This window comes from Haliotis cracherodii, unplaced genomic scaffold, assembly GCF_022045235.1.
Source record: "Haliotis cracherodii isolate W230 unplaced genomic scaffold, xgHalCrac1.p SCAF_15, whole genome shotgun sequence".
Classification (NCBI taxonomy): Eukaryota; Metazoa; Mollusca; class Gastropoda; order Lepetellida; family Haliotidae; genus Haliotis; species Haliotis cracherodii.
In genome coordinates, this window is record NW_027266270.1 from 23,801,929 (window position 1) to 23,824,710 (window position 22,782).

General features: G+C 37.5%; 1 protein-coding gene across 3 annotated transcripts in view; it reads left to right on the plus strand.

Annotated features, from left to right (window-relative positions):
* The window catches only part of LOC139462402 (thymidylate synthase-like), a 32,822-nt gene extending 22,572 nt beyond the window's left edge, over positions 1–10,250 (plus strand). For all 3 annotated transcript variants that reach the window (XM_071244094.1, XM_071244095.1, XM_071244093.1), the window contains exons 5-8: positions 3,483–3,583; positions 5,276–5,350; positions 8,927–8,998; positions 9,867–10,250. In XM_071244094.1, the coding sequence (XP_071100195.1) occupies positions 3,483–3,583; positions 5,276–5,350; positions 8,927–8,998; positions 9,867–10,004 (386 nt within the window). In that variant the 3' untranslated portion in view covers positions 10,005–10,250. The remainder of the gene's footprint in view (positions 1–3,482; positions 3,584–5,275; positions 5,351–8,926; positions 8,999–9,866) is intronic.
* The last annotated feature ends 12,532 nt before the right edge of the window (positions 10,251–22,782 follow it).

The following is a 22,782-nucleotide window of genomic DNA, read 5'->3' on the forward strand; positions in this document are numbered from 1 at the left end:
ATATCAGTGGTGAGAAAACAACCATTTTTGGGTTACTCACTGTCACGTAGACTGTATCTCATCTGCATGCCAAATATTGACAATGTATCTGTCCCTGTACGGTTTTCTCGTCGCACACCTCGACTGATGATTTCCCCAATAGCATCCAAGTACTGTTTCTTGTCATGCTTCCTGAACATAAAGCTGGAATATTGCTGAGTGCGGCGTTAAAAGACAAACAAACAAACAAACTTTTCAAGGAATGATAGTAATGGTTTCTTGTTCTGTTTTGTTACAGATTGCCTTTGGATGCTTCAGGGATTTATCTAGGGTTCCAAATTAGTGACCTTTGCAGGCAGTTGTTGGGGAAAACATGAGTTATTTATGTTATTCAATATTGCACTCCCTTCTGTTTCAATGTCGATAACATTACTTATTTATGTTATCCTGCATTCAATATTGCACTTGCTTCTGTTTCAGTGTTGTAAACATGACATATTTATGTTATCCTGCATTCAATATTGCACTCCCTTAATGTCGAAAACATGACTGGAAACATCATACCTGTTCCCGAACAAGGTCTAAACTATTTGCACGAACACATCCACCACATGATCAGCCAGTGCATATATCTTTATCGATATTAGGGATTTGTTCAAAATTGGAATGTTTTTGTTATTGCCTGAAATTCAGAGGTATTTTAAGACCAATAGTACATCATGTTCAAATTAAGGCATAAATGTTACAATCACAGCAGTAGAACAACAGTTTTAGCCCACTACTCCTTATAATAACAGGGGCGGTCGGGTAGACTAGTGGTTAAAGCATTCGCTCGTCACGCTGAATACCTGGATTTGATTTCCGACATAGGTACATTATGTGAAGCCCATTTCTGGTGTCCCCCTCCCCCCCTGATATTGCTGGAATATTGCTAAAAGCGTCATAAAACCATACTCATTTATTCATTCATTATCAGTGTTTGCGTTTACGGTGTCCCATATACAAAAATATGCACTGAAAAAAAATAGGACGCTAAAAAACAACCTTCACGTGTCCCCTTACACGTTTTTTTTGTTGCAAAAAGTTCACTTCACGCATAACTTATTGAGCTGGCTTGACTTGCTTTTCTATACGTTTCTAGGTTGGTGTTGTTTTCTTAAAATATATATATTCCACAGTCATGGTGCAGGACTAATGTTTTACAAGCAGATATTATCCTTGATAAATGTTGGCTTCATCTATCACACAAGAGTCTCTGGGAACTTGGTGTCACAGCAGATAAAGCTCCTGGTTGACTGGTGTTGAAAGAGTCAAGTGGCTAATCTATGAAGATTTCAAAGATGTTTTGTGTACACACATAAAAACTGAGACTTAAAGATTTTAACCACACACTTATTTATGCTCAGAATGGCCTAAAGTTCACCATTTCAGGTCCACATTTAACAAAATTTCTTGGGGGGGCATGCCCCCAAACCCCCCCTAGATAGCTTCGTGCCTATGGGGCTCGCGGCTACCACGTCACAGAGGACCCCGTTATTTTGGAACACAACGCGGAAAAATGATTATAATATAATTAAATTTTTATTGTGTTCATTGAAATTCCTGCGTTCTGATTAGTCACGTGTTATTGCATTCATTTCCCAATTTAAATGCTGAATTTAGAGGCAAGTCTTTATATTTTCTAATAAATCACTAAATAACATGCACAGCTTTCTCAGCTTGCACAGCTAGTGTCTCAGATGCCTTGGTAAAAATATTTCTGCATAAATGGATAATATAAATACCGAAATATTTGTAGTATGAAATTACCTCTATGGCTTTTCGATTTTTCAGTTCATAGTATTTACCCGCTGTTTATGAATACTACTTTCATGTTGCTTACATTAATATATAAACCCCATTTGAAGCAATATTCACTTTGGACATAAATTTTCTTCTGTAATAATATAACAGAACTCCCCAAAGACAACGACATCGTCAGCAAACAACAGTATTGATAAATCATGAATGGTGTTTTCAATAAAGATTCCTCTACTGTCATTAGAGATTATTATGTCACCCCCAGAATGGAGGCACGGTTCCCGTCGGTGTCGGCGTTCCCACCGTTTCCGGACCATAACTCAGAAACCGTTTAATATTTTTTCGCGAAACTTTGTATACCCAGCACTGAAGTGGTGCCTTTTGCTATTTAGAGATTTTTGACATTTTTATTTTTTCTCGTTTCCATGGAGATAAGTTGAACATAGACTCTGAATGGGGGTAAGCTTGGTTTCCGGACCATAACTCAGAAACCGTTTAATATTTTTTCGCGAAACTTTGTATACCCAGCGCTGAAGTGGTGCCTTTTGCTATTTAGAGATTTTTGACATTTTTATTTTTTCTCGTTTCCATGGAGATAAGTTGAACATAGACTCTGAATGGGGGTAAGCTTGGTTTCCGGACCATAACTCGGAAACCGTTTAATATTTTTTCGCGAAACTTTGTATACACATTAACCCAGCACTGAAGTGGTGCCTTTTGCTAGTTAGAGATTTTTGACATTTTTATTTTTTCTCGTTTCCATGGAGATAAGTTGAACATAAGCTCTGAATGGGGGTAAGCTTTGTTTCCTGACCATAACTCAGAAACCGTTTAATATTTTTTCGCGAAACTTTGTATACACATTTACCCAGCACTGAAGTGGTGCTTTTTGCTATTTAGAGATTTTTGACATTTTTATTTTTTCTCGTTTCCATGGAGATAAGTTGAACATAGGCTCTGAATGGGGGTAAGCCTTGTTTCCTGACCATAACTCAGAAACCGTTTAATATTTTTTCGCGAAACTTTGTATACACATTAACCCAGCACTGAAGTGGTGCCCATTAGTTGTTTGAAATTTTTAGGAGTTCTATTTTTGTCTCTGTTATTTAGTAATGGAGGGTGGGAATGAAGAGATGGGGTTTAACGTGAAGTAAATGAATGAATGGGGGTTAGGGGAGTGGGGGGAGACATATGTTTTTACGAGTAAAAACACTTTCTAGTTTCTTTATACAATAGGAACAGAACAGGTGACAATATGCAGCCCTGGCTAGCGCCTATTTCTGTTGTAGATTTATCAGTCATTAGATACCTGTAAACTCGTACAGATGCTTTGACATTTTTATTAATTGATTAAGTTTTCTGTGAATACCATATTTAAGCAATAAATACAACTTCAGTCTATCCACAGAGTATTTTAACATTGCATTCAATGCAATATTGTAAAGCTGACTTCAAAGCCACTGCTGCCATAATGGTCCTGTAAAAAGTGAAATGCAAGTCACCCCTGCAGTCTAAATCTTGTTACAAAAACATATTCAAGGATGGCTTGTTTTGCTCTCTTTTTTTTAAAAGAATGTTCAAGAACGAGTGCTAGTTTGATTCTTCAGGCATTCCTGACTTGATTATTTTCAAAATGCCCTGACAGGTGAGAGGTTGGTTGCATCAGTGTTTCACGGCTCTCACTGACTGTATTCTTGTTTCAGATTTGTCGAAAATGGCGCTGCCACCATGCCATTGCCTTGTACAGTTCTATGTTGCGGAGGGGGAACTGTCCTGTCAGCTGTACCAGCGATCAGCCGATATGGTCAGTCTTCTTCCAACTCCTTGTGAGGATGAAGGTGCCTGTGGCCCACAAGTCTAAGTTGTCACAATTCATGGTGCATACTTGGGTTGCTTTGGCATGCCAGAATCCTATATTGTTTGAATCCCAGATTTACACCGACTGTTTCCAGGTTGTCAGCACCATACCCGTTCTCGTGGGTTTCACCAGAGTGGTAATCGTCTGAGGCCTGCATCACTTCAGGCTTTCCTTCCACATCAAGCTTACATCGCGTTGTGGGGCACGGGTGGCCCAGTCGTCTAAGGCGCCGCGATTTGCTGTGCAGAGTTGCGTCCCTTGGGCATGCCAGAAACCTATGATTGTGGGTTCGAATCCCGGTACACTGAATTATGTTTCTAGGTTTGTCAGCACCATACCCGTACTCGTGGGTTTCACCGAAGTGGTAAACATCTTAGACCTGCAGCACTTCGGGCTTTCCTCCCACATTAAGCTGACACGCCGTGATATAACTGGAATACTGTAAAAAGCGGCGTTAAACCCAACTCACTCACCACTACATTGCGTGGTGTAACTGAAATACTGTTTAATAAAATTGCAACTCACTCCCCTGTTTGGATAATGGGACATCCCCATGCTTGCTTTAAGAGCAGACTAACAGAGCTCCAGCAGATAAGCTGCGTATCTGCATAAAATACGCATCAGAAATGCAGAAATACACAGTAAAATAAAATCCAAGCATATCAAATAAGCAACGAACATTACAGATACGCTACAAAAATAAAAATTGGGCATATCATCAACATATCGTGAAGTAGCCCTGCGTATTCGATTAGCAAATCAGCAACTTATTTTGAAATTATAAACGGACATTCCATCAACCTTGCCAAACTCCATTATGACAGTTACATCATGATCATTTGCCATCACACTTTCTTGTGGAAGTATCGTGGTATTTTTGTGTCCTATAAAGCTCTTGAACCCACACGACACCAGTTTGCAGGGACTAGATGAATAGTGTTTTCAAATATTTAACTTAAATACCCACATGTGTAAAAACTAGTGGGTAACAGAAATTTGAATAGCCAAATAGAATTACTGATACCCAATGATTTTAAAATGCATGGGGGTAATACCCACAACACCAAAAGCTTATCTGGAGCTCCGGACTAAACAAGGTTTGAGTAGTTACAGTATGCCATTATCCCAAGTATCAGACTGTCATTCATGGGGTTGTTACAATCAACACGATCGGGAGGTCAGGCTCACTGACTTGTTGATGCATGTCATCATATCCCAACTGTATAGATTGATGCTCATGATGTCATTCACTGGATTGTCTGGTCCAGACTTGAATTATTTACAGAACGCTGTCATACAACTGGAATTTGGCTGAGTGCGACGTTAAATGGGGAACAAATAAATCATGTGTGACCTGGTTGACTGTCATCATTCCTTGATAGTTGTGTATTGATGCTCATGCTATCGACCACCAGCTTGATTAATTAAGTACTGTTGCCCAGCTGTAAAATTGCCTTCTAAAGTTCCTGAATGACAAACACTGGGACACTTTCCAATCTGTCAGCAGTCGAAACATAAAAAAAGATGTCCCTCATTTTCAAACTAGATGACGCTCAATCAGATCAACTCATCTCAGTAAGCAAGAAATCAAGATAGAGGTTAAGAAATGGATCATTGATGGTGTTTTGTGTCTTCCAGGGCCTGGGTGTGCCGTTCAACATCGCCAGCTACTCCCTCCTAACGTACATGATCGCCCACGTCACTGGGCTAAAGGTGAGAGTGCTCATCATACACTACATGTCATAGTCACCATTTTTACAGAGAAACATGAATATTGTTTAATGTTGGTAGTAATTACGTAGGTCATCACATGATTCATGTTTAATGTTTGTAGTAATTACGTAGGTCATCACATGATTCATGTTTAATGTTTGTAGTAATTACGTAGGTCATCACATGATTCATGTTTAATGTTTGTAGTAATTACGTAGGTCATCACATGATTCATGTTTAATGTTTGTAGTAATTACGTAGGTCATCACATGATTCATGTTTAATGTTTGTAGTAATTACGTAGGTCATCACATGATTCATGTTTAATGTTTGTAGTAATTACGTAGGTCATCACATGATTCATGTTTAATGTTTGTAGTAATTACGTAGGTCATCACATGATTCATGTTTAATGTTGGTAGTAATTACGTAGGTCATCACATGATTCATGTTTAATGTTTGTAGTAATTACGTAGGTCATCACATGATTCATGTTTAATGTTGGTAGTTATTACGTAGGTCATCACATGATTCATGTTTAATGTTTGTAGTAATTACGTAGGTCATCACATGATTCATGTTTAATGTTGGTAGTAATTACGTAGGTCATCACATGATTCATGTTTAATGTTTGTAGTAATTACGTAGGTCATCACATGATTCATGTTTAATGTTTGTAGTAATTACGTAGGTCATCACATGATTCATGTTTAATGTTTGTAGTAATTACGTAGGTCATCACATGATTCATGTTTAATGTTTGTAGTAATTACGTAGGTCATCACATGATTCATGTTTAATGTTTGTAGTAATTACGTAGGTCATCACATGATTCATGTTTAATGTTTGTAGTAATTACGTAGGTCATCACATGATTCATGTTTAATGTTTGTAGTAATTACGTAGGTCATCACATGATTCATGTTTAATGTTGGTAGTAATTACGTAGGTCATCACATGATTCATGTTTAATGTTTGTAGTAATTACGTAGGTCATCACATGATTCATGTTTAATGTTTGTAGTAATTATGTAGGTCATCACATGATTCATGTTTAATGTTTGTAGTAATTACGTAGGTCATCACATGATTCATGTTTAATGTTTGTAGTAATTACGTAGGTCATCACATGATTCATGTTTAATGTTTGTAGTAATTACGTAGGTCATCACATGATTCATGTTTAATGTTGGTAGTAATTACGTAGGTCATCACATGATTCATGTTTAATGTTTGTAGTAATTACGTAGGTCATCACATGATTCATGTTTAATGTTTGTAGTAATTATGTAGGTCATCACATGATTCATGTTTAATGTTTGTAGTTATTACGTAGGTCATCACATGATTCATGTTTAATGTTTGTAGTAATTACGTAGGTCATCACATGATTCATGTTTAATGTTGGTAGTTATTACGTAGGTCATCACATGATTCATGTTTAATGTTTGTAGTAATTACGTAGGTCATCACATGATTCATGTTTAATGTTGGTAGTAATTACGTAGGTCATCACATGATTCATGTTTAATGTTTGTAGTAATTACGTAGGTCATCACATGATTCATGTTTAATGTTTGTAGTAATTACGTAGGTCATCACATGATTCATGTTTAATGTTTGTAGTAATTACGTAGGTCATCACATGATTCATGTTTAATGTTTGTAGTAATTACGTAGGTCATCACATGATTCATGTTTAATGTTTGTAGTTATTACGTAGGTCATCACATGATTCATGTTTAATGTTTGTAGTAATTACGTAGGTCATCACATGATTCATGTTTAATGTTTGTAGTAATTACGTAGGTCATCACATGATTCATGTTTAATGTTGGTAGTTATTACGTAGGTCATCACATGATTCATGTTTAATGTTTGTAGTAATTACGTAGGTCATCACATGATTCATGTTTAATGTTTGTAGTAATTATGTAGGTCATCACATGATTCATGTTTAATGTTTGTAGTAATTACGTAGGTCATCACATGATTCATGTTTAATGTTGGTAGTAATTACGTAGGTCATCACATGATTCATGTTTAATGTTTGTAGTAATTACGTAGGTCATCACATGATTCATGTTTAATGTTTGTAGTAATTATGTAGGTCATCACATGATTCATGTTTAATGTTTGTAGTAATTACGTAGGTCATCACATGATTCATGTTTAATGTTTGTAGTTATTACGTAGGTCATCACATGATTCATGTTTAATGTTTGTAGTAATTACGTAGGTCATCACATGATTCATGTTTAATGTTTGTAGTAATTATGTAGGTCATCACATGATTCATGTTTAATGTTGGTAGTTATTACGTAGGTCATCACATGATTCATGTTTAATGTTTGTAGTAATTACGTAGGTCATCACATGATTCATGTTTAATGTTTGTAGTAATTACGTAGGTCATCACATGATTCATGTTTAATGTTTGTAGTAATTACGTAGGTCATCACATGATTCATGTTTAATGTTTGTAGTAATTACGTAGGTCATCACATGATTCATGTTTAATGTTTGTAGTAATTACGTAGGTCATCACATGATTCATGTTTAATGTTTGTAGTAATTACGTAGGTCATCACATGATTCATGTTTAATGTTTGTAGTAATTACGTAGGTCATCACATGATTCATGTTTAATGTTTGTAGTTATTACGTAGGTCATCACATGATTCATGTTTAATGTTGGTAGTAATTACGTAGGTCATCACATGATTCATGTTTAATGTTTGTAGTAATTACGTAGGTCATCACATGATTCATGTTTAATGTTTGTAGTAATTACGTAGGTCATCACATGATTCATGTTTAATGTTTGTAGTAATTACGTAGGTCATCACATGATTCATGTTTAATGTTTGTAGTAATTACGTAGGTCATCACATGATTCATGTTTAATGTTTGTAGTAATTACGTAGGTCATCACATGATTCATGTTTAATGTTGGTAGTAATTACGTAGGTCATCACATGACTGATGGCCTGACCCAGTAGTTTGTTTCACTGATGAGTCTATCCCCCATTCTGCTTCAGTACAAAATGAAGGCTTTAAAAATGCTGTTTGATTGAAAATACATTATCCCGAATGTCTATTTGCTTTCATGATTGTTGCAAATTATTTCAAGACTGATTTTATTAGAAATTTATTAACATCAATCCCTGAGAACATGTTCAACATACTGACCCAGAATTCTTTTACGACAAGAAATTAAAACCAATTTATTTTTAATGGTATAATCCGGAGTATTAAAAATCTATCTACTCAATATAAAATATAATCTAAACAGAGCCCAAAACAAATCCTTAGTTCCTAGAGCTGAGGCAATCTAGACTTGCCAAATCATTCTAGACTTGAGTTGGACTCCTTTTTTAATTTATTCTCTAAGGCCTGGGAGACTATCCGGACAAAATAAACTTGAACTTGATGTTAAATTTCATTTAACCTGACCTAAATACTTTGATGTGTATGTGATTCTTAAAGTAACATGACGTTCTTCATGGTTTATAATTATTGTTCACACTTGCGTACTTTGATGTGTACTATAAGTGGCATCTAATTTGTGTTTAGACTGGAGACTTTATCCACGCTATCGGAGATGCTCATGTGTACGTCAACCATGTCGAGGCGCTAAAGGAACAGGTGAGATATTTTTGTGCTTCCAGGGTTTTACGTGACACAGATGTGTGTCAGTTACGCACACATTGAGATTGGATGCAATAAAAGAATATACTGCATCCTGAAGGACGCACAGTGAATAAAACTCATGCACCGACAGCGCATCAAGAGCAGTTATGAGTGTCTGCCATTTCATCCATCAATCATGACCACTGTCCACATGATCGTTGATTCATTCAGGGCTCCCGACCCGTGAAGATCCGGTGTAGAATAGGTCTTCAGCAACCCATGCTTGCCGTAAAAGGTGACTGTGTTGGTCGTAAAAGGCAACTAATGGGATCGGGTGGTCAGGCTCGCTGACTTGGTTGATGCATGTCATCGATCCCAATTGCGTGGATCGATGCTCATGATATCAATCACTGGATTATCTGGTCCAGACTCGATTATTTTCAGACCGCTGTCATGTAGCTGGAATATTGCTGAGTGCGGCGTTACACAACAAACCAACCAGTACAGATTGCCTCAAAAACAGAATGTCGAAACAAATAGAAAATATTACACCTTGAAACATTTGTTAACATTTGTGAATTTGTGATGATGCTAATATTAGCCATATTTATCTACAAAATTATTTTCTTGGGATAAACATTTGAACATGAAAGCTGTTGTTTCATGGTTAAAGTGTTTTAGGGACATAAGAACATTCATGGTAGATGATGTATACAAGTCGACATCATGAATCTTAATTATTATACGAGATGTATTATTTATTTTAAAATTGATGTGAATAAAAGTCACTATCAGCTATTAATTCTTTAAAAACATGAACAAATAATCCATAAATTCATGTGCATTTGCTGTTATAATTTACTTTTAAATGATTTGTTTTCAGATTAAGCGACAACCTAAACCATTCCCCATTTTCAAGATAAAGAAAACTGTGGAAAGTATTGATGATTTTACCATGGAGGACTTTGAAATAGTGGGATACAACCCCCATCCCAAAATCAAGATGGACATGGCAGTGTGACCTGCTGGGTGTACACCCTTCTTCCTACACCTGCTGCGAACACCTCAATAATAACTGCTGATTCTCTATGTCCTTTGATCAGACCAAGATGACAATTTGTAGATTGGAAGAAGTATTTAGCATGTAAAGGGAAGTAACTGCATGCGGTATTGGAAGGCATTATTTCAAAATATTTTTGCATTTCACTGCCCCGGTCGTGTGTTCAAGACATCGAATATTTAAGCATTTCTACTTTTACAAGAAAATAGCGTTCTTTGAGACGATGTGGCGGTGCCTGAGAATAAAAATATATATTTTTTAGCCTTAGGCGAGTTCTTCTGTAAGTTGACTGTTTTGCCTACTTTTTGGGGGGGGGCAGAGCAATTATCATTGATATTCATCATACTACATTCTTTTGTTAAGAAGTTTGTCATACCAATAACAAAATCATTGAAGTTTGTCCTGTGTGGTGATACGGTCACAGTTTGAATTTGATGATTGTTCCATTGGTTACATGAATCAATGCATGACCATGATACGACTTGTTCGTTTGTTGTTTAACGCCGCACTTAGCAATATTCCAGCTATATGACGGTGGTCTGTAAATAATCGAGTCTGGACGAGACAGTCCAGTGACTGACATCTTGAGCATCGATCCACGCAATTGGGATCGATGACATGCATCAACCAAGTTAGCGAGCCTAAACACCTGATCCCGTTAGTCGCCTTTTATGATAAGCATAGTCGCCTTTTACGGCAAGCATGGGTTACTGAAGACCTATTCTACCCTGGATTTTCACAGGTCAATATGACTTGTAGCACGAAGCACTGGGCCTACAGTTAATCATACCACTCAAATGTGCTTAAGGGGATTCAGGGTAACAATACTGGTAGCTGGTTGTAGCAGGCGACGTGATGGATCAGGTGATCAGACTTGGTGGCTGATAACATGTTTGTTTGTTGTTTAATGCCGCACTCAGCAATATTCCAGCTATATGATGGAGGTCTTTAAATAATCGAGTCTAGACCAGACAATCCAGTGACTGACATCTTGAGCATCAATCCATGCAATTGGGATACGATAACATGCACCAACCAAGTCAGCAAGCCTGACCATCCGATCCTGTTAGTCACCTCTTACGACAAGGATAGTCGCCTTTCACAGCAAGCATGGGTGGCTGAAGACCTATTCTACCTCGGATCTTCACAGGTCGATAACATTGTACCCAGTGGCGTAGATTGTTGCTGATTATATCAATCACTGGGTTGTCTGGACTTGATTATTTCCAGGCTGCTGTCACATAACTGAAATAAGATGGTCAATGGCAGAGGCTGTTAAAGTGAAATTATCAACTCTTTTAACAGTGTTTCAGTACTATAACTGTGTGTCAGCTTGATGTGGGAAGAAATTAATGTTGACGTTTACCACTTTGGTGAAACCCACAAGCATGGATATGCGCTGACAAACAGGATTCTTTTGACCCACAACTTCGGCGAAAGACCATGCCAGTTTTTTTGTTTGTTGTTTAACCCCGCACTCAGCAATATTCTAGCTATATGATGGCGGTCTGTAAATAATTGAGTCAGGACCAGACAATCCAGTGATTGACATCTCGATCGAAGCAATTGGGATACGATGACATGCATCAACCAAGTCAGTGTGCTTGACAACCCGATTGCGTTAGTCGCCTCTTACGGCAAGCATGGGTTGCTGAAGACCTATTCTAACCCAGATTGCCAGTAGAATTGGTCCAGTTACCTAATCATGTTATACTACTCAAAACAAGTTAAAGAACATCCCCAATCAGAAGGCTGTGTTGCAATCCCCCACCAGTCATGACAGATTAACTATAGTCATATTTGAACATTGTTTTCTTTAACTTCTTTTGAGTAGTATGTTTGCCATGAATGACCTGGCTGATTCTGTCATTACAACTGAAACATGCTATCAACCATTTATTACATAGCATAATGCATAATTACATAGCAATAGCAGTCCACTTTCCACCCTTGCTGAACTAGGCTGGAATTTCGCGGCTTGATCACAGTGCCACCAGTGGCTATTACAAGTTATGTCCGTTATATGTCCATCCCATTGATTAATCAGATTCCACTTTTCATATTACTTGAATTGGCGGTGCCTGGTCAAAACGATCTGATTGATAATAAAACAGGTCTTAACTTGCAAGTGCCTCAGACCACTTGAGCAATTATGAAAAACATGTAAAGATTTGGAAAATATCTGTTGATGCCCAGTGGATGATACACGTGCAAATCTTGCAGTTGACCAAAATCTGCACAGCAGTCCCCATATTAACATACCAGATGTCAATTTCGTTACATGATTTTGATTGGACTGCATAGACTCGTTAGTCCAGCCAAAACGTAATTAAGCAATCATAGCCTAGTTTGGCAATGGGCTTCTGTGGGAAGTTGAGCATAATGTGGACAGCAAAACGATATTCACTGTAAAAAAAAATAACAAACAGGTGTTTGTGTCAACAATTCATTTTTATTCCTGCAATAAATGGAATATCCCCTGAAGAACCTCATGAAAGAAAGATCAATACAATCGTGCTAAGCCTCATGGTTCACATGTAAGTATTCGCCGACCTTGGCGAGATCTGGTAAACAGCCTCGGCAGAAATAAATAGCAAAGTTTAATTTTTAGCACTTTTAGTCTTGGATACAACTTAGATTTCACAATGTGAACATAGGCAGGGCATTGCCGAAGTTCTGCACTGACGGGAACGCAGTACCACAGGAAGCTTTCCCTCTAAACAACAAACTTTACACAGCCCTGCTACCAGGTCATCTATAAAGCCATCTATGGACATTAAATAGTAAAAAAAGTCATTTCTCATCAATGGGCTAGTTTACAAACAGTTCAGTACACCTGTAAATACAACCAATATGAAGATAGTCTACCATGGGTGATCTCACAGCTTAAGGCGCTCTTGTCCCTAATTAGAATCTATCTGCAGTAGATAAATAGTTTGTTTACAAAGGAATGTGAAGCTGTAACAGGAAATATTGAATATGATGTGTTCTGACCTTATATCGAAACCAAGCTCCTTTGTTTGAAACTACATATTAATCAGCTAACGAATGTAGTCTTCTGCCATTGAGACAAGGAAGAGTGAGTGAGTGAGTTAGGTTTGATGCTGCTTTGAACAGAATTCCAATTATATAACGATGTGTCAGCTTGATGTGGGAGGCAAGTCACAGAAGTTTACAACTTTGGTGAAACCACAAGTACTGGGATGGTTGCTTACAAATCTTGAAACATAATCCGGATGAACCAGGATTTGAACACCTCAAACGTAGGTTTCTGGTGTGCCCCAGGAATGCACTGAGCCACCAAGACCCCCTTTTTCCTAAATAGATATGAATAAAACAAAATCAGTTGCCAAAGAGCTAGGTGCATGTAGAAACATTCACAAAATGTACTCACTGTTAGCCATAGAGTTCTTGAATACCTTTTAAAATACAGATAATTTAAAAAAAAAAAAAAATCATATTTTTCTTTGAACTATAGCCATGGCTCAAATAGATTAGACACCGGGGTCTGTGTGACATATTCATTGAAATGGTATGTGAGACAATAATTAGACCTTGGTTCCTCATGCTGTAACAAAAATTCATATCTTTCCTGTACAGCTACAAATTCCTGATTAACTTATCATGACTCATATTTATCCATAATTAGGGTCACATAACAATAAGGAACATCCACAACAATGGACATAAATCAGTTAGTTCACTGAGCTGATGGTTGTGCAACAATATTTCTGAGATGGTGCTAATTTTGGATTTCAAATAGAAAGGTCATCCTAGGTACGTTCTGATTGTATAGATATGACAGCCAGCCTCCCTGGAAATACAAACCCATGATGACAGAAATCTTTATCGATTTGTGCAAACAGAGTGAATAACTAATGAAGGTTGTTTTTAAGTCGTTTTTAAGTCTCACAGAGTGCAGGTCAGAGGGAAAGAACACACACAATCATTCTATCACCCTTTCACAAGTGTTGAAATACAATTTGTCGTATTAGCACCTTCAAGTGAACCACATGCATCAGGAAACAAACAAGTGCTGTCATTTAACCAAACCATGTCTCTTGCAGATCACTGACAGCACAAAGATAAACATGTTGATTTTCCCTAATTACTGATGAAACTCACATAGCTCACCTGGTACTTGGAAGTTGTACACAGCAGCATTGTCAAGCAAGTATCATTATTGCCGACAACCCAGTGAAATAAGTAGAAGTTTACTTCGCAAAAGAAGTTAAAGAGTGAGTGAGTATGGTTTTACGCCGCTTTTAGCAATATTCCAGCAATATCACAGCGGGGGACACCAGAAATGGGCTTCAAACATTGTACCCATGTCGGAAATCGAACCCGGGTCTTCGGCGTGACGAGCGAACGCTTTAACCACTAGGCTACCCGACTGCCCAGAAGTTAAAGCACACCCAATTCTTTCAAATTACTATAGTTAATCTGTCACGCCAAGATATTTGAACTATAGTAAAAGGAAAGAAACAGGTTTCTTTAACTTTTTTGAGTAGTATATCTAGTCCATAAACAACTGTTTTCAGGACAAACAATTAAACGTTATGACTGTGTTCAAGAGTGGTTCTTGAACAATTCATAAACTAAAAGTACCAGTGATGTTCTTGACAGTTGCATCTGTGAGGACCCAAAATGATGTCAAATTATTAGTTGTCATGAAAGTCAACTTAATATCAATATTTTAATATCGAAATAGCTGCGAACTATTTGCATGACCCTCCCAAAGCTGAATATAGGGTCCCACTACCAATCTCATGAAAATCAGACCTTAATTCTCGCTACCGCTGAACAAAGATCTGAAGACATCCCATAAGGGGTCACGTCAGAATGACCTTTCATCTGACTAATCAGAGCGTCGCTTACCAGATTATGAAAGTGACAGTCGGAATGTGATTTCCACCTTGAAAACTTTAACACAGGGTATTCTGAACGATAGTTACGGGTTGAACAACTGAATCCATACACCCTAGATCATCTATTAGCCATTCCAGAATGTTCTTTAGTTCAGGTTTCAAATTTGTAATCGAGAACTGTTCAAAGTTTGTTTCGAAGCGTAGTCGCCAATTTGAAATTGGTGCTGTAAAGCATGAGAAAGCTCCCTTCTGATTGGTCAAAGTTTGCGCAAGGTCGGTCTGACGTGACCCGTAATGGGATGTCCTCGGATCTTTGTTTAGCGGTAGCGATCTGATCTGATTTTAATGAGATTGGTCCCACTACCAAACAAGGGGCATGGCGACTGCCCTCTTCTGGAGGGATTTACAGCATTTGGAGAGGTCACAAACTTCAAACTTCGTTCAGAAAAAGTGAAATAGAAATAGGTTGAAGCAGAACAGCTCGATAAGCAAACCTACAACTTTATTGATTACAACTTGTGGTTGATCTACATTGAAACGTTGCTAAATGCAATATACCAGAAGTTCTTATCCATAAAGATGTATGTTTTCTTATTTACTCACCATGACTGATCAGATGATAAGAACACTTGACCTTTGGTCCAGATGAGCTAATAACTGTGTGAAAAAATACCACTTAGATAATAAAATTCAATTCCCATTGTAAGAAGTTGTCTTCAAATGTTTACAGATTTTATTACACAAGAATGTGTGTCATACTGTTTTTACGAAACGAGTGTCAGAATTCTTGTATTTCCCCAAGCGAGAGTGTGGGTAATACATGAATTCTTATACGAGTTTCGTAAAATCAGTATGACACAAACGCGAGTGTAATAATTTCTGGATTGCCAATTATTTCTTAATTGCATTGAGCTCCTCTTTAGAAAAATGTAATGAAAACCACAATTGTCAAATGATTAGTGCACACAGCATTTTTATAAACTTGGTTATTTCTAACCCTATGGGTAATAAAATCACACGATATTTCATCTTATTTCGAACACAAATTGTTTGAATAAATCTTCATAACATTTTCTAACATCAATACTTGAAAAAAAGACCTGGCACCATAGGCATACATAAACATATTGTCAGACCCAGACAGAACTTCTAGCAGTGCAAGTCAACTCCGGATATACACAACTTAGTTTACACTCTGGGTCCTGTCTAAACAGTGTAGAAAGCAATTGACAGTGAAAAATCAAATTTTAGCACTATTATCCAAGCATGATTATGATGAAAAGACAAAACTATAATACCTGCCATTATAATAAACATACATAATCTCACCTGGCTGACACACATATATCAACAAGAATTAGAAACTTGTCATTCCAGTACAATACATATATGGAATCCCCTTAACCTGTAACCATGGTTACCTAACAAATAATCATACAAATACTTGAGTACTTGGATATGTTTCTTATTTTTCTAAAGCTCAACGCTATTGAAATAATTGCCTACCTATCTGGAATGTACTTGCAAGCTTGAGAAGAAACAGGCTGTATGCATTGTATGTAGACAGAATGTGAACCATTCATACTTCATTCAGGGCTATTTGTCTCTCTGGTTGCCATGGACATGTACATCTTCCCTAGGCAAGGGTGTTAACTAACTATAAAAGTCCAGTTTCCACCCTTGCCAAACTAGGCTGGTATTTCTGGGCTCGATCACCAGTGGCCGCTGTGAGTTATGTCCCTTCTATGCCCCTCCTATTGACCAATCAGATTCCACCTCTCATATCACTTGTATTTGCTTCAAACAAAATGGGGGCGCCCAGTCAAGACGATTTGATCGATAATCAAAATCCATATTGTAACGAAACGGTATTACCTCACGAAGTGCATCAAAACATGTGAGCACCTTGAATAAAAATATGAAAAGATCTCTATAATAACTGTCGACTCCCAGTTGATGGAATACATCTTTGGCAAATCCTGCAGTCGACCAAAATCTGCATATTAAAATTCATGTTGTTTACAAATCTGGATGTTGATGTTGTCAGACGATTTTGATTGGACTATGCATAGACTCTTTAATCCAGCCAAAATACAACTCCATAATTGCAGTCTAGTTCGACAAGGGTGTAAACTAGACTTTTACAGTCAGTTAACTCCCTTGCCTTGGGAAGATGGGACATGTAATACAGGGTCTGAAAACGTGCCCACAAATCATCTCTAAGTCCATGTCAGTATGGAAATGAAGCGTGTCCTTCAGGACTGCTCCTACAGCATTTGATGCCGGGAATCCTTAATCTTTAACATGTCACATGAGTGGCAAGAACCCTGGATTTTCAAGTTTAATTTCGAACACTTTATGTAATATTTAGTACCTACCATTCAAACTTCTTTGGCAACTTAACATTGTATTTGAAGATAAATTGTTTGATAGGATTTACTTAGAAGTTGAAGGATGACAAAGTAGACACAATTAATGGATAACAACTTCTTTATTTTACGGTAATGTATTTGATAATAGTTTTGTAAAACGGGTTTTCCCCTCCAAAACAAGAAGCACCCCAGTGACATGATGTGCAACTGATGGCCACCATGAAACCCTAAACAAGCTGCTCAATGTAGTTCTACTAAAGACCAGGGCCCCGTTGCACAAAGCAATCTTAGTAGGAAGGTGATCGTAACTCCAATACTTGAACATAGGCTTACAATAGTCATAGCGTTAAGTTTGCTTTGTGCAAGTGGGCCTTGATTCTTTCATACTCAAAGGGACCGCTAAGATGATCGCAACTCCCATACTGTAACATAGGCTTACAATAGTCGTAACGCTAAGGTCGCTTCGTGCAAGTGGGCCTTGATTCTTTCATACTCAAAGGGACCGCTAAGATGATCGTAGCTCCCATACTGTAACATAGACTTACAATAGTCGTAACGCTAAGATCGCTTCGTGCAAGTGGGCCTTGATTCTTTCATTCTCAAACGGACCGCTAAGATGAACAGGTCCCTGAAACATTCCTGCCCCTCCCTTGTACTCATGCTAAAACCACCATTGTTTAACAAGCCATTTTGTTTGAAAAAATTCCTCATCAAACACAATTTGATTCTAGATAGTTTGCCAACAATGAATTTGTACATTCATATTATATACAAGTTAAAAATACCATATTCGACGTAATAAGCGCCCCGCTCTAATAAGCGCCCACAGCGATATTTGCTAATATGTTGGATAGTGAACAATCCCAATTCCTTCTGATTGATCAATGTACACAAGACTTATTTATTCAAGTATAGTAAACACTCATGTGTTATATGCACCCTTAATTATGGGCAATTAAATTCTTGAAAAATATATCTGTCGTGTATAATACACACAGACTTTTCTTTTGTATCATTTCAGGCTGTCAGCATAAACCACGAAATTTACGATCTTTCAACTTTGTTGTTTTTCACCAAAATTTAATTCTAATAAGAGCCCCCTATTCCTAATTTTGAGAGCACACCGGGCGCTTAATACGTCGAATACGGTAATAATGCTGGTTTCAAGTCACTGTTGATAGACAACACATCACGGAATGGTCACTGCAATGAAATGCAACACTGAACTGCAACATAAATTGTCTTGCCACTTCAGTTCCCCCTTCCCCCCAACCCCCCAAAACAAACATAAATGACACACCAAGGCAAGAACAACTTTTTTCCATTTGTTTCATGGGAAACTTCTTGTTATATCATTTGACAATGATGTCCATCAATCAACAATACACAAACAAATCATCAATAAATGTTGCATGGAGCAATATACATAGGACCTTTCTTGCTACACTCAGCATCGTTATTGAGGAGTCATTCAGATAATTAGAGACAAAACATCACATTTCTAACTTACAAGAGTGCAGTTCACTTGCATCTGGAATGAACCATATCATATCCATATACTACTTGTCATGTACTGCATGTGCATGGGAACAAACCACTGGTTGCGTTCAGGTGCGTGTTTTGGGTGGCCTTTAACATCACCTTCATTCTTGAATTTTTCATTGTCCTTAATAGTCATTGTCCATTTTTCCAGTTTCATGAAGGCATCGGGGTGACAATCTAGTCCATGGGTATATCACATTGTCAACATACTCAAAGCTATTGACACTTGCTGACATACGTTCATGTTAGACCACTACACACCTAGGTGACCCTTCAATAATGATGCCGAGCAACATGGAGTTGACAGCAGGTTACCCTGTAGATCATGAGGCTAATACATATGGCTTATTTCATCTGATCAGACAGACAGACAGACAGATACACTGCTGGGTTAGTCGACTTTAACATACTTTAGTTATGTGTCCATAATACAGAAAATAATAATAATAATAATAATAATAATAATAATAATAATAATGATTAGAGTTGGAACATTTTGTGTGTGCATGTTGCATATTTTATGATTTAGTTTCTGACTGACAATTAAAGAACGAGTGAGTTGGGTTTAATGCCACGTTGAACAGCTTTAACAGTTATATCACTGCGTGTCAGCTTAATGTGGGAGGAAAGCCGAAATTGATGCAGGTCTCAGACGCTTACCACTTTGCTGAAACTTTTGAGCACGGGTATGGTGCGGACAAACCTAGAAACATAATTAAGGAGAACTGGGATTTGAACCCACAATCATAAGTTTCTGGAGTGCCTAAGGGATGCAACGACTGGGCTAACCGTGCACCCCTGAGAATCAAAGAACCAACAATAAGTTTTAATTCTAAATAAACAGGTACTTCCCCATTAAATATAAGTATCACTATTTGAAAACAGAAAATACAGTTTTTAATTAACATTTTGACACTGAGCGTTAAGTAACAGAAATCCCAATCAGGGAGAGACAGATGAAACTAGCCAAAGCGGCGGTTTAAGTAGAACTGTTGTCACTAAGCAGTCACATTGTTAACATGGACTGTTCACATATTTGACAGTTTAATTACCAAATATATGTCTACATCATTATGAAACTGAAGACAATCCCCAAGGGAGAAACATAGTCCTCATCTGAAGGCTGTAATAAATTCATGACAAATTTTCAGCCACATTTGTCCAAAAAGTGACAGGCTGTTTCATTTTCTGTCTAAACCCTTTCCTTGAAATAGTTTTCATTCATGCCTTGCCCCGTGAAGATCTGGGTTAGTATTGGTCTTCAGCAACCCATACTTGTCGTAAGAAGCGACTAATGGGATCGGGTGGCCTGGGTTGCTGACTTGGTTGTAAGAAAATGACATCCAACCAGATATCAAACTAAATGGCTACCTGCAACCTTGACACCCTGCACAAGTACACAGTCATAGCTGCGGTAACTGTATACCCATCCTACTCCATATAAACCATTTTGATTTTGACTTGTCACACTACACAGAGCTACAGGCTGTCCCATAGTGTTTAGATACCTGATCCAAATCTGCATTGCACTGTATATGCTCCAGCAAAGTGCATGCGTCATGATCTGACGACAAAAGCATCATGATCCACTTCCAAAGAACTTGCCTTCAAATACAACTACCGTATTCGGCGTAATAAGCGCCCACGGCGATATTTGCTGATATATTGACCAGTGAACAATCCCAATAAGCACCCCTTCCGATTGATCAATGTGCACAAGACTTACTTATTCGCGTATAATACGCACTCGTGTGTTATATGCATTCTTAATTACGGGCAATTAAATTCTGGAACAAATTATCTGTCACATTTCAGGCTGTCAGCATAAATCACGAAATTTATCTTTCAACTCTCTTTTTTCCACCAAAATAACATTCTGATAAGAGCCCCCTATTTCTAATTTTGAGAGCGCCCTGGGCGCTTATTACGTCGAATTATTATACTTCTGGTTTTAGATCATGTTAGATTCTGCAACAATATATTTACTTACTGAGTTGGTAAACAGACAGTTGGTAAAGATTTTTATCCGCCATTGTACTCAGCGATGGCATCCTAAAATATGTTCCCTCTCTATGATTCTAACCCCTAAAGTACATAGAAAGTTGCATGACCGAAAATATAAATACCCACATTTGAAGGCAAATGTTTTAGGACGCGAACAGTGTAGCAGATTTTCAGGAATTATGATTCGTGTATATTGTTGCAGGTTTGTTAGTGCGGTATGTTCTGAATCGGGAATCTATTAGGAAAATGCAATGGAACGGCCTGTAGTTCTGTGTAGTGACAAGACAATATCACCATTGTTTATAGCAGCAGTACAGAGATACGGTCACCACATCTAACACAGTCATAATCCATACACTGGAATGAAAGGTTTGGTTTTCCACATGGCAATTAAAACCAGTACACATGTAATAACAGACAGAAATATATACAAGGACATTAATATCAAGAGGCTTTTCTCTATCTTACTGGTACAAGTCCTGACAGTTACCATGGTAACACTAAACAAGAAGCACTTTAAAAGCAAAGCATGGCCATCAGCAAACAAAGAACAACAAAGTATTTGCCGATTTGAGAAACAGGTGTAGTACGGTGATCACTCCCTCTACACGCATCTCCTTGATTAATGTATACAGGTAATATACTGAAGAAGAAAGGTTTAGGGATCATGAATATTTTTGGAAATATTTTTTTGAATTGTTGGCTTAGTCCTCACTATTCATGATCCCTAACAGTTTTAGTTCAGTACATAAGTGAATAATTTTGACATTTTAGGAAATCGCTTTCAGTCTGGTTAACCTGAACACTGGAGATCTTTCAATCTTCTTGGAAGATAAATCCCTATAATGCCAGGAAGGTCATTAAGTCTGACATTGCTATCTTACAGGCTATTTATCATGAATACTACCCAAACCCAGATCTAGTCCTATTCAAAAGGAAAGTTCATACAAAACTAGCATTTGTTTTGATTGTTCGTGATCATATCTAATGGTTAAACTACTCATTTTCATCTCATTTAATTGATCAACCTAATGACTGTCAATCATGTTTGCATCTTATATTTCAACAAGTTCTGAAGAACACATCGTAACCATGGTAACAGTAATTCAGCAGTATTCTGGAGGTCTGGTATTGGTACCACACACAGTAATAACATCGGATTAATACAATAAGTTTGCAAATTTACCCATGAGCAACACATCCGAAATAATTGAAACATTCAGGGCCAACTGATCAACATAATGGGCAATTCATGAAATACCATCAACCCATCAATAAATCACTTAACATCACCAACACTCCCTACGTTTAATCCCCTAAATTCTTCCATCACCTGTCATTACCTGTGGATGCTTTGTGGTGTAGTAGAGACATGCATCTAGTGTTAGTCTGCGAAGGCATTTTATATCTTATTAGTTTGGGCCAAAACTCAGTGGAGGTGGTTGAAAAAATAAATGAAAAAATAAACGAAAAAATAATTCAACTTCCAGATTAATGCTGCTACTAATGTACGGAAAACAAACCATTTTTAATATGGCAAGATACCGACTGATAATTGATTCCTTTTTTTTGCTAGAATAAACATTTTTAGACTCATTAACATCTTATGAAGAGCAGTGATAAAAACCTGACTGTAAAAAATTTGGACCCCCCCAAAAATGTGGTCAAAAGTTTTTTTTGGCAAGTTTTTGTTTTCTCCTGTTGGTCGTTCTCGTAAGCCAACAAAAAAATTGATAAGGCCAAATGAAATGAGTCCATTTACAACTCGGTAAAGTCACAAGGGCCGAACTCTGTTCATGAAATTCGTGTCAGCCCTACCACTGCCTGATACTGCTGAGGCAATGTGAGAAATCTATGGCACATGCTGTAGGAGAAATAATGCAGCTTGAACAATGCAAACTAAGTGCTGAATGATCACAGCAGCTGGTGGTTTCCCTCTTATTGGAACACTGA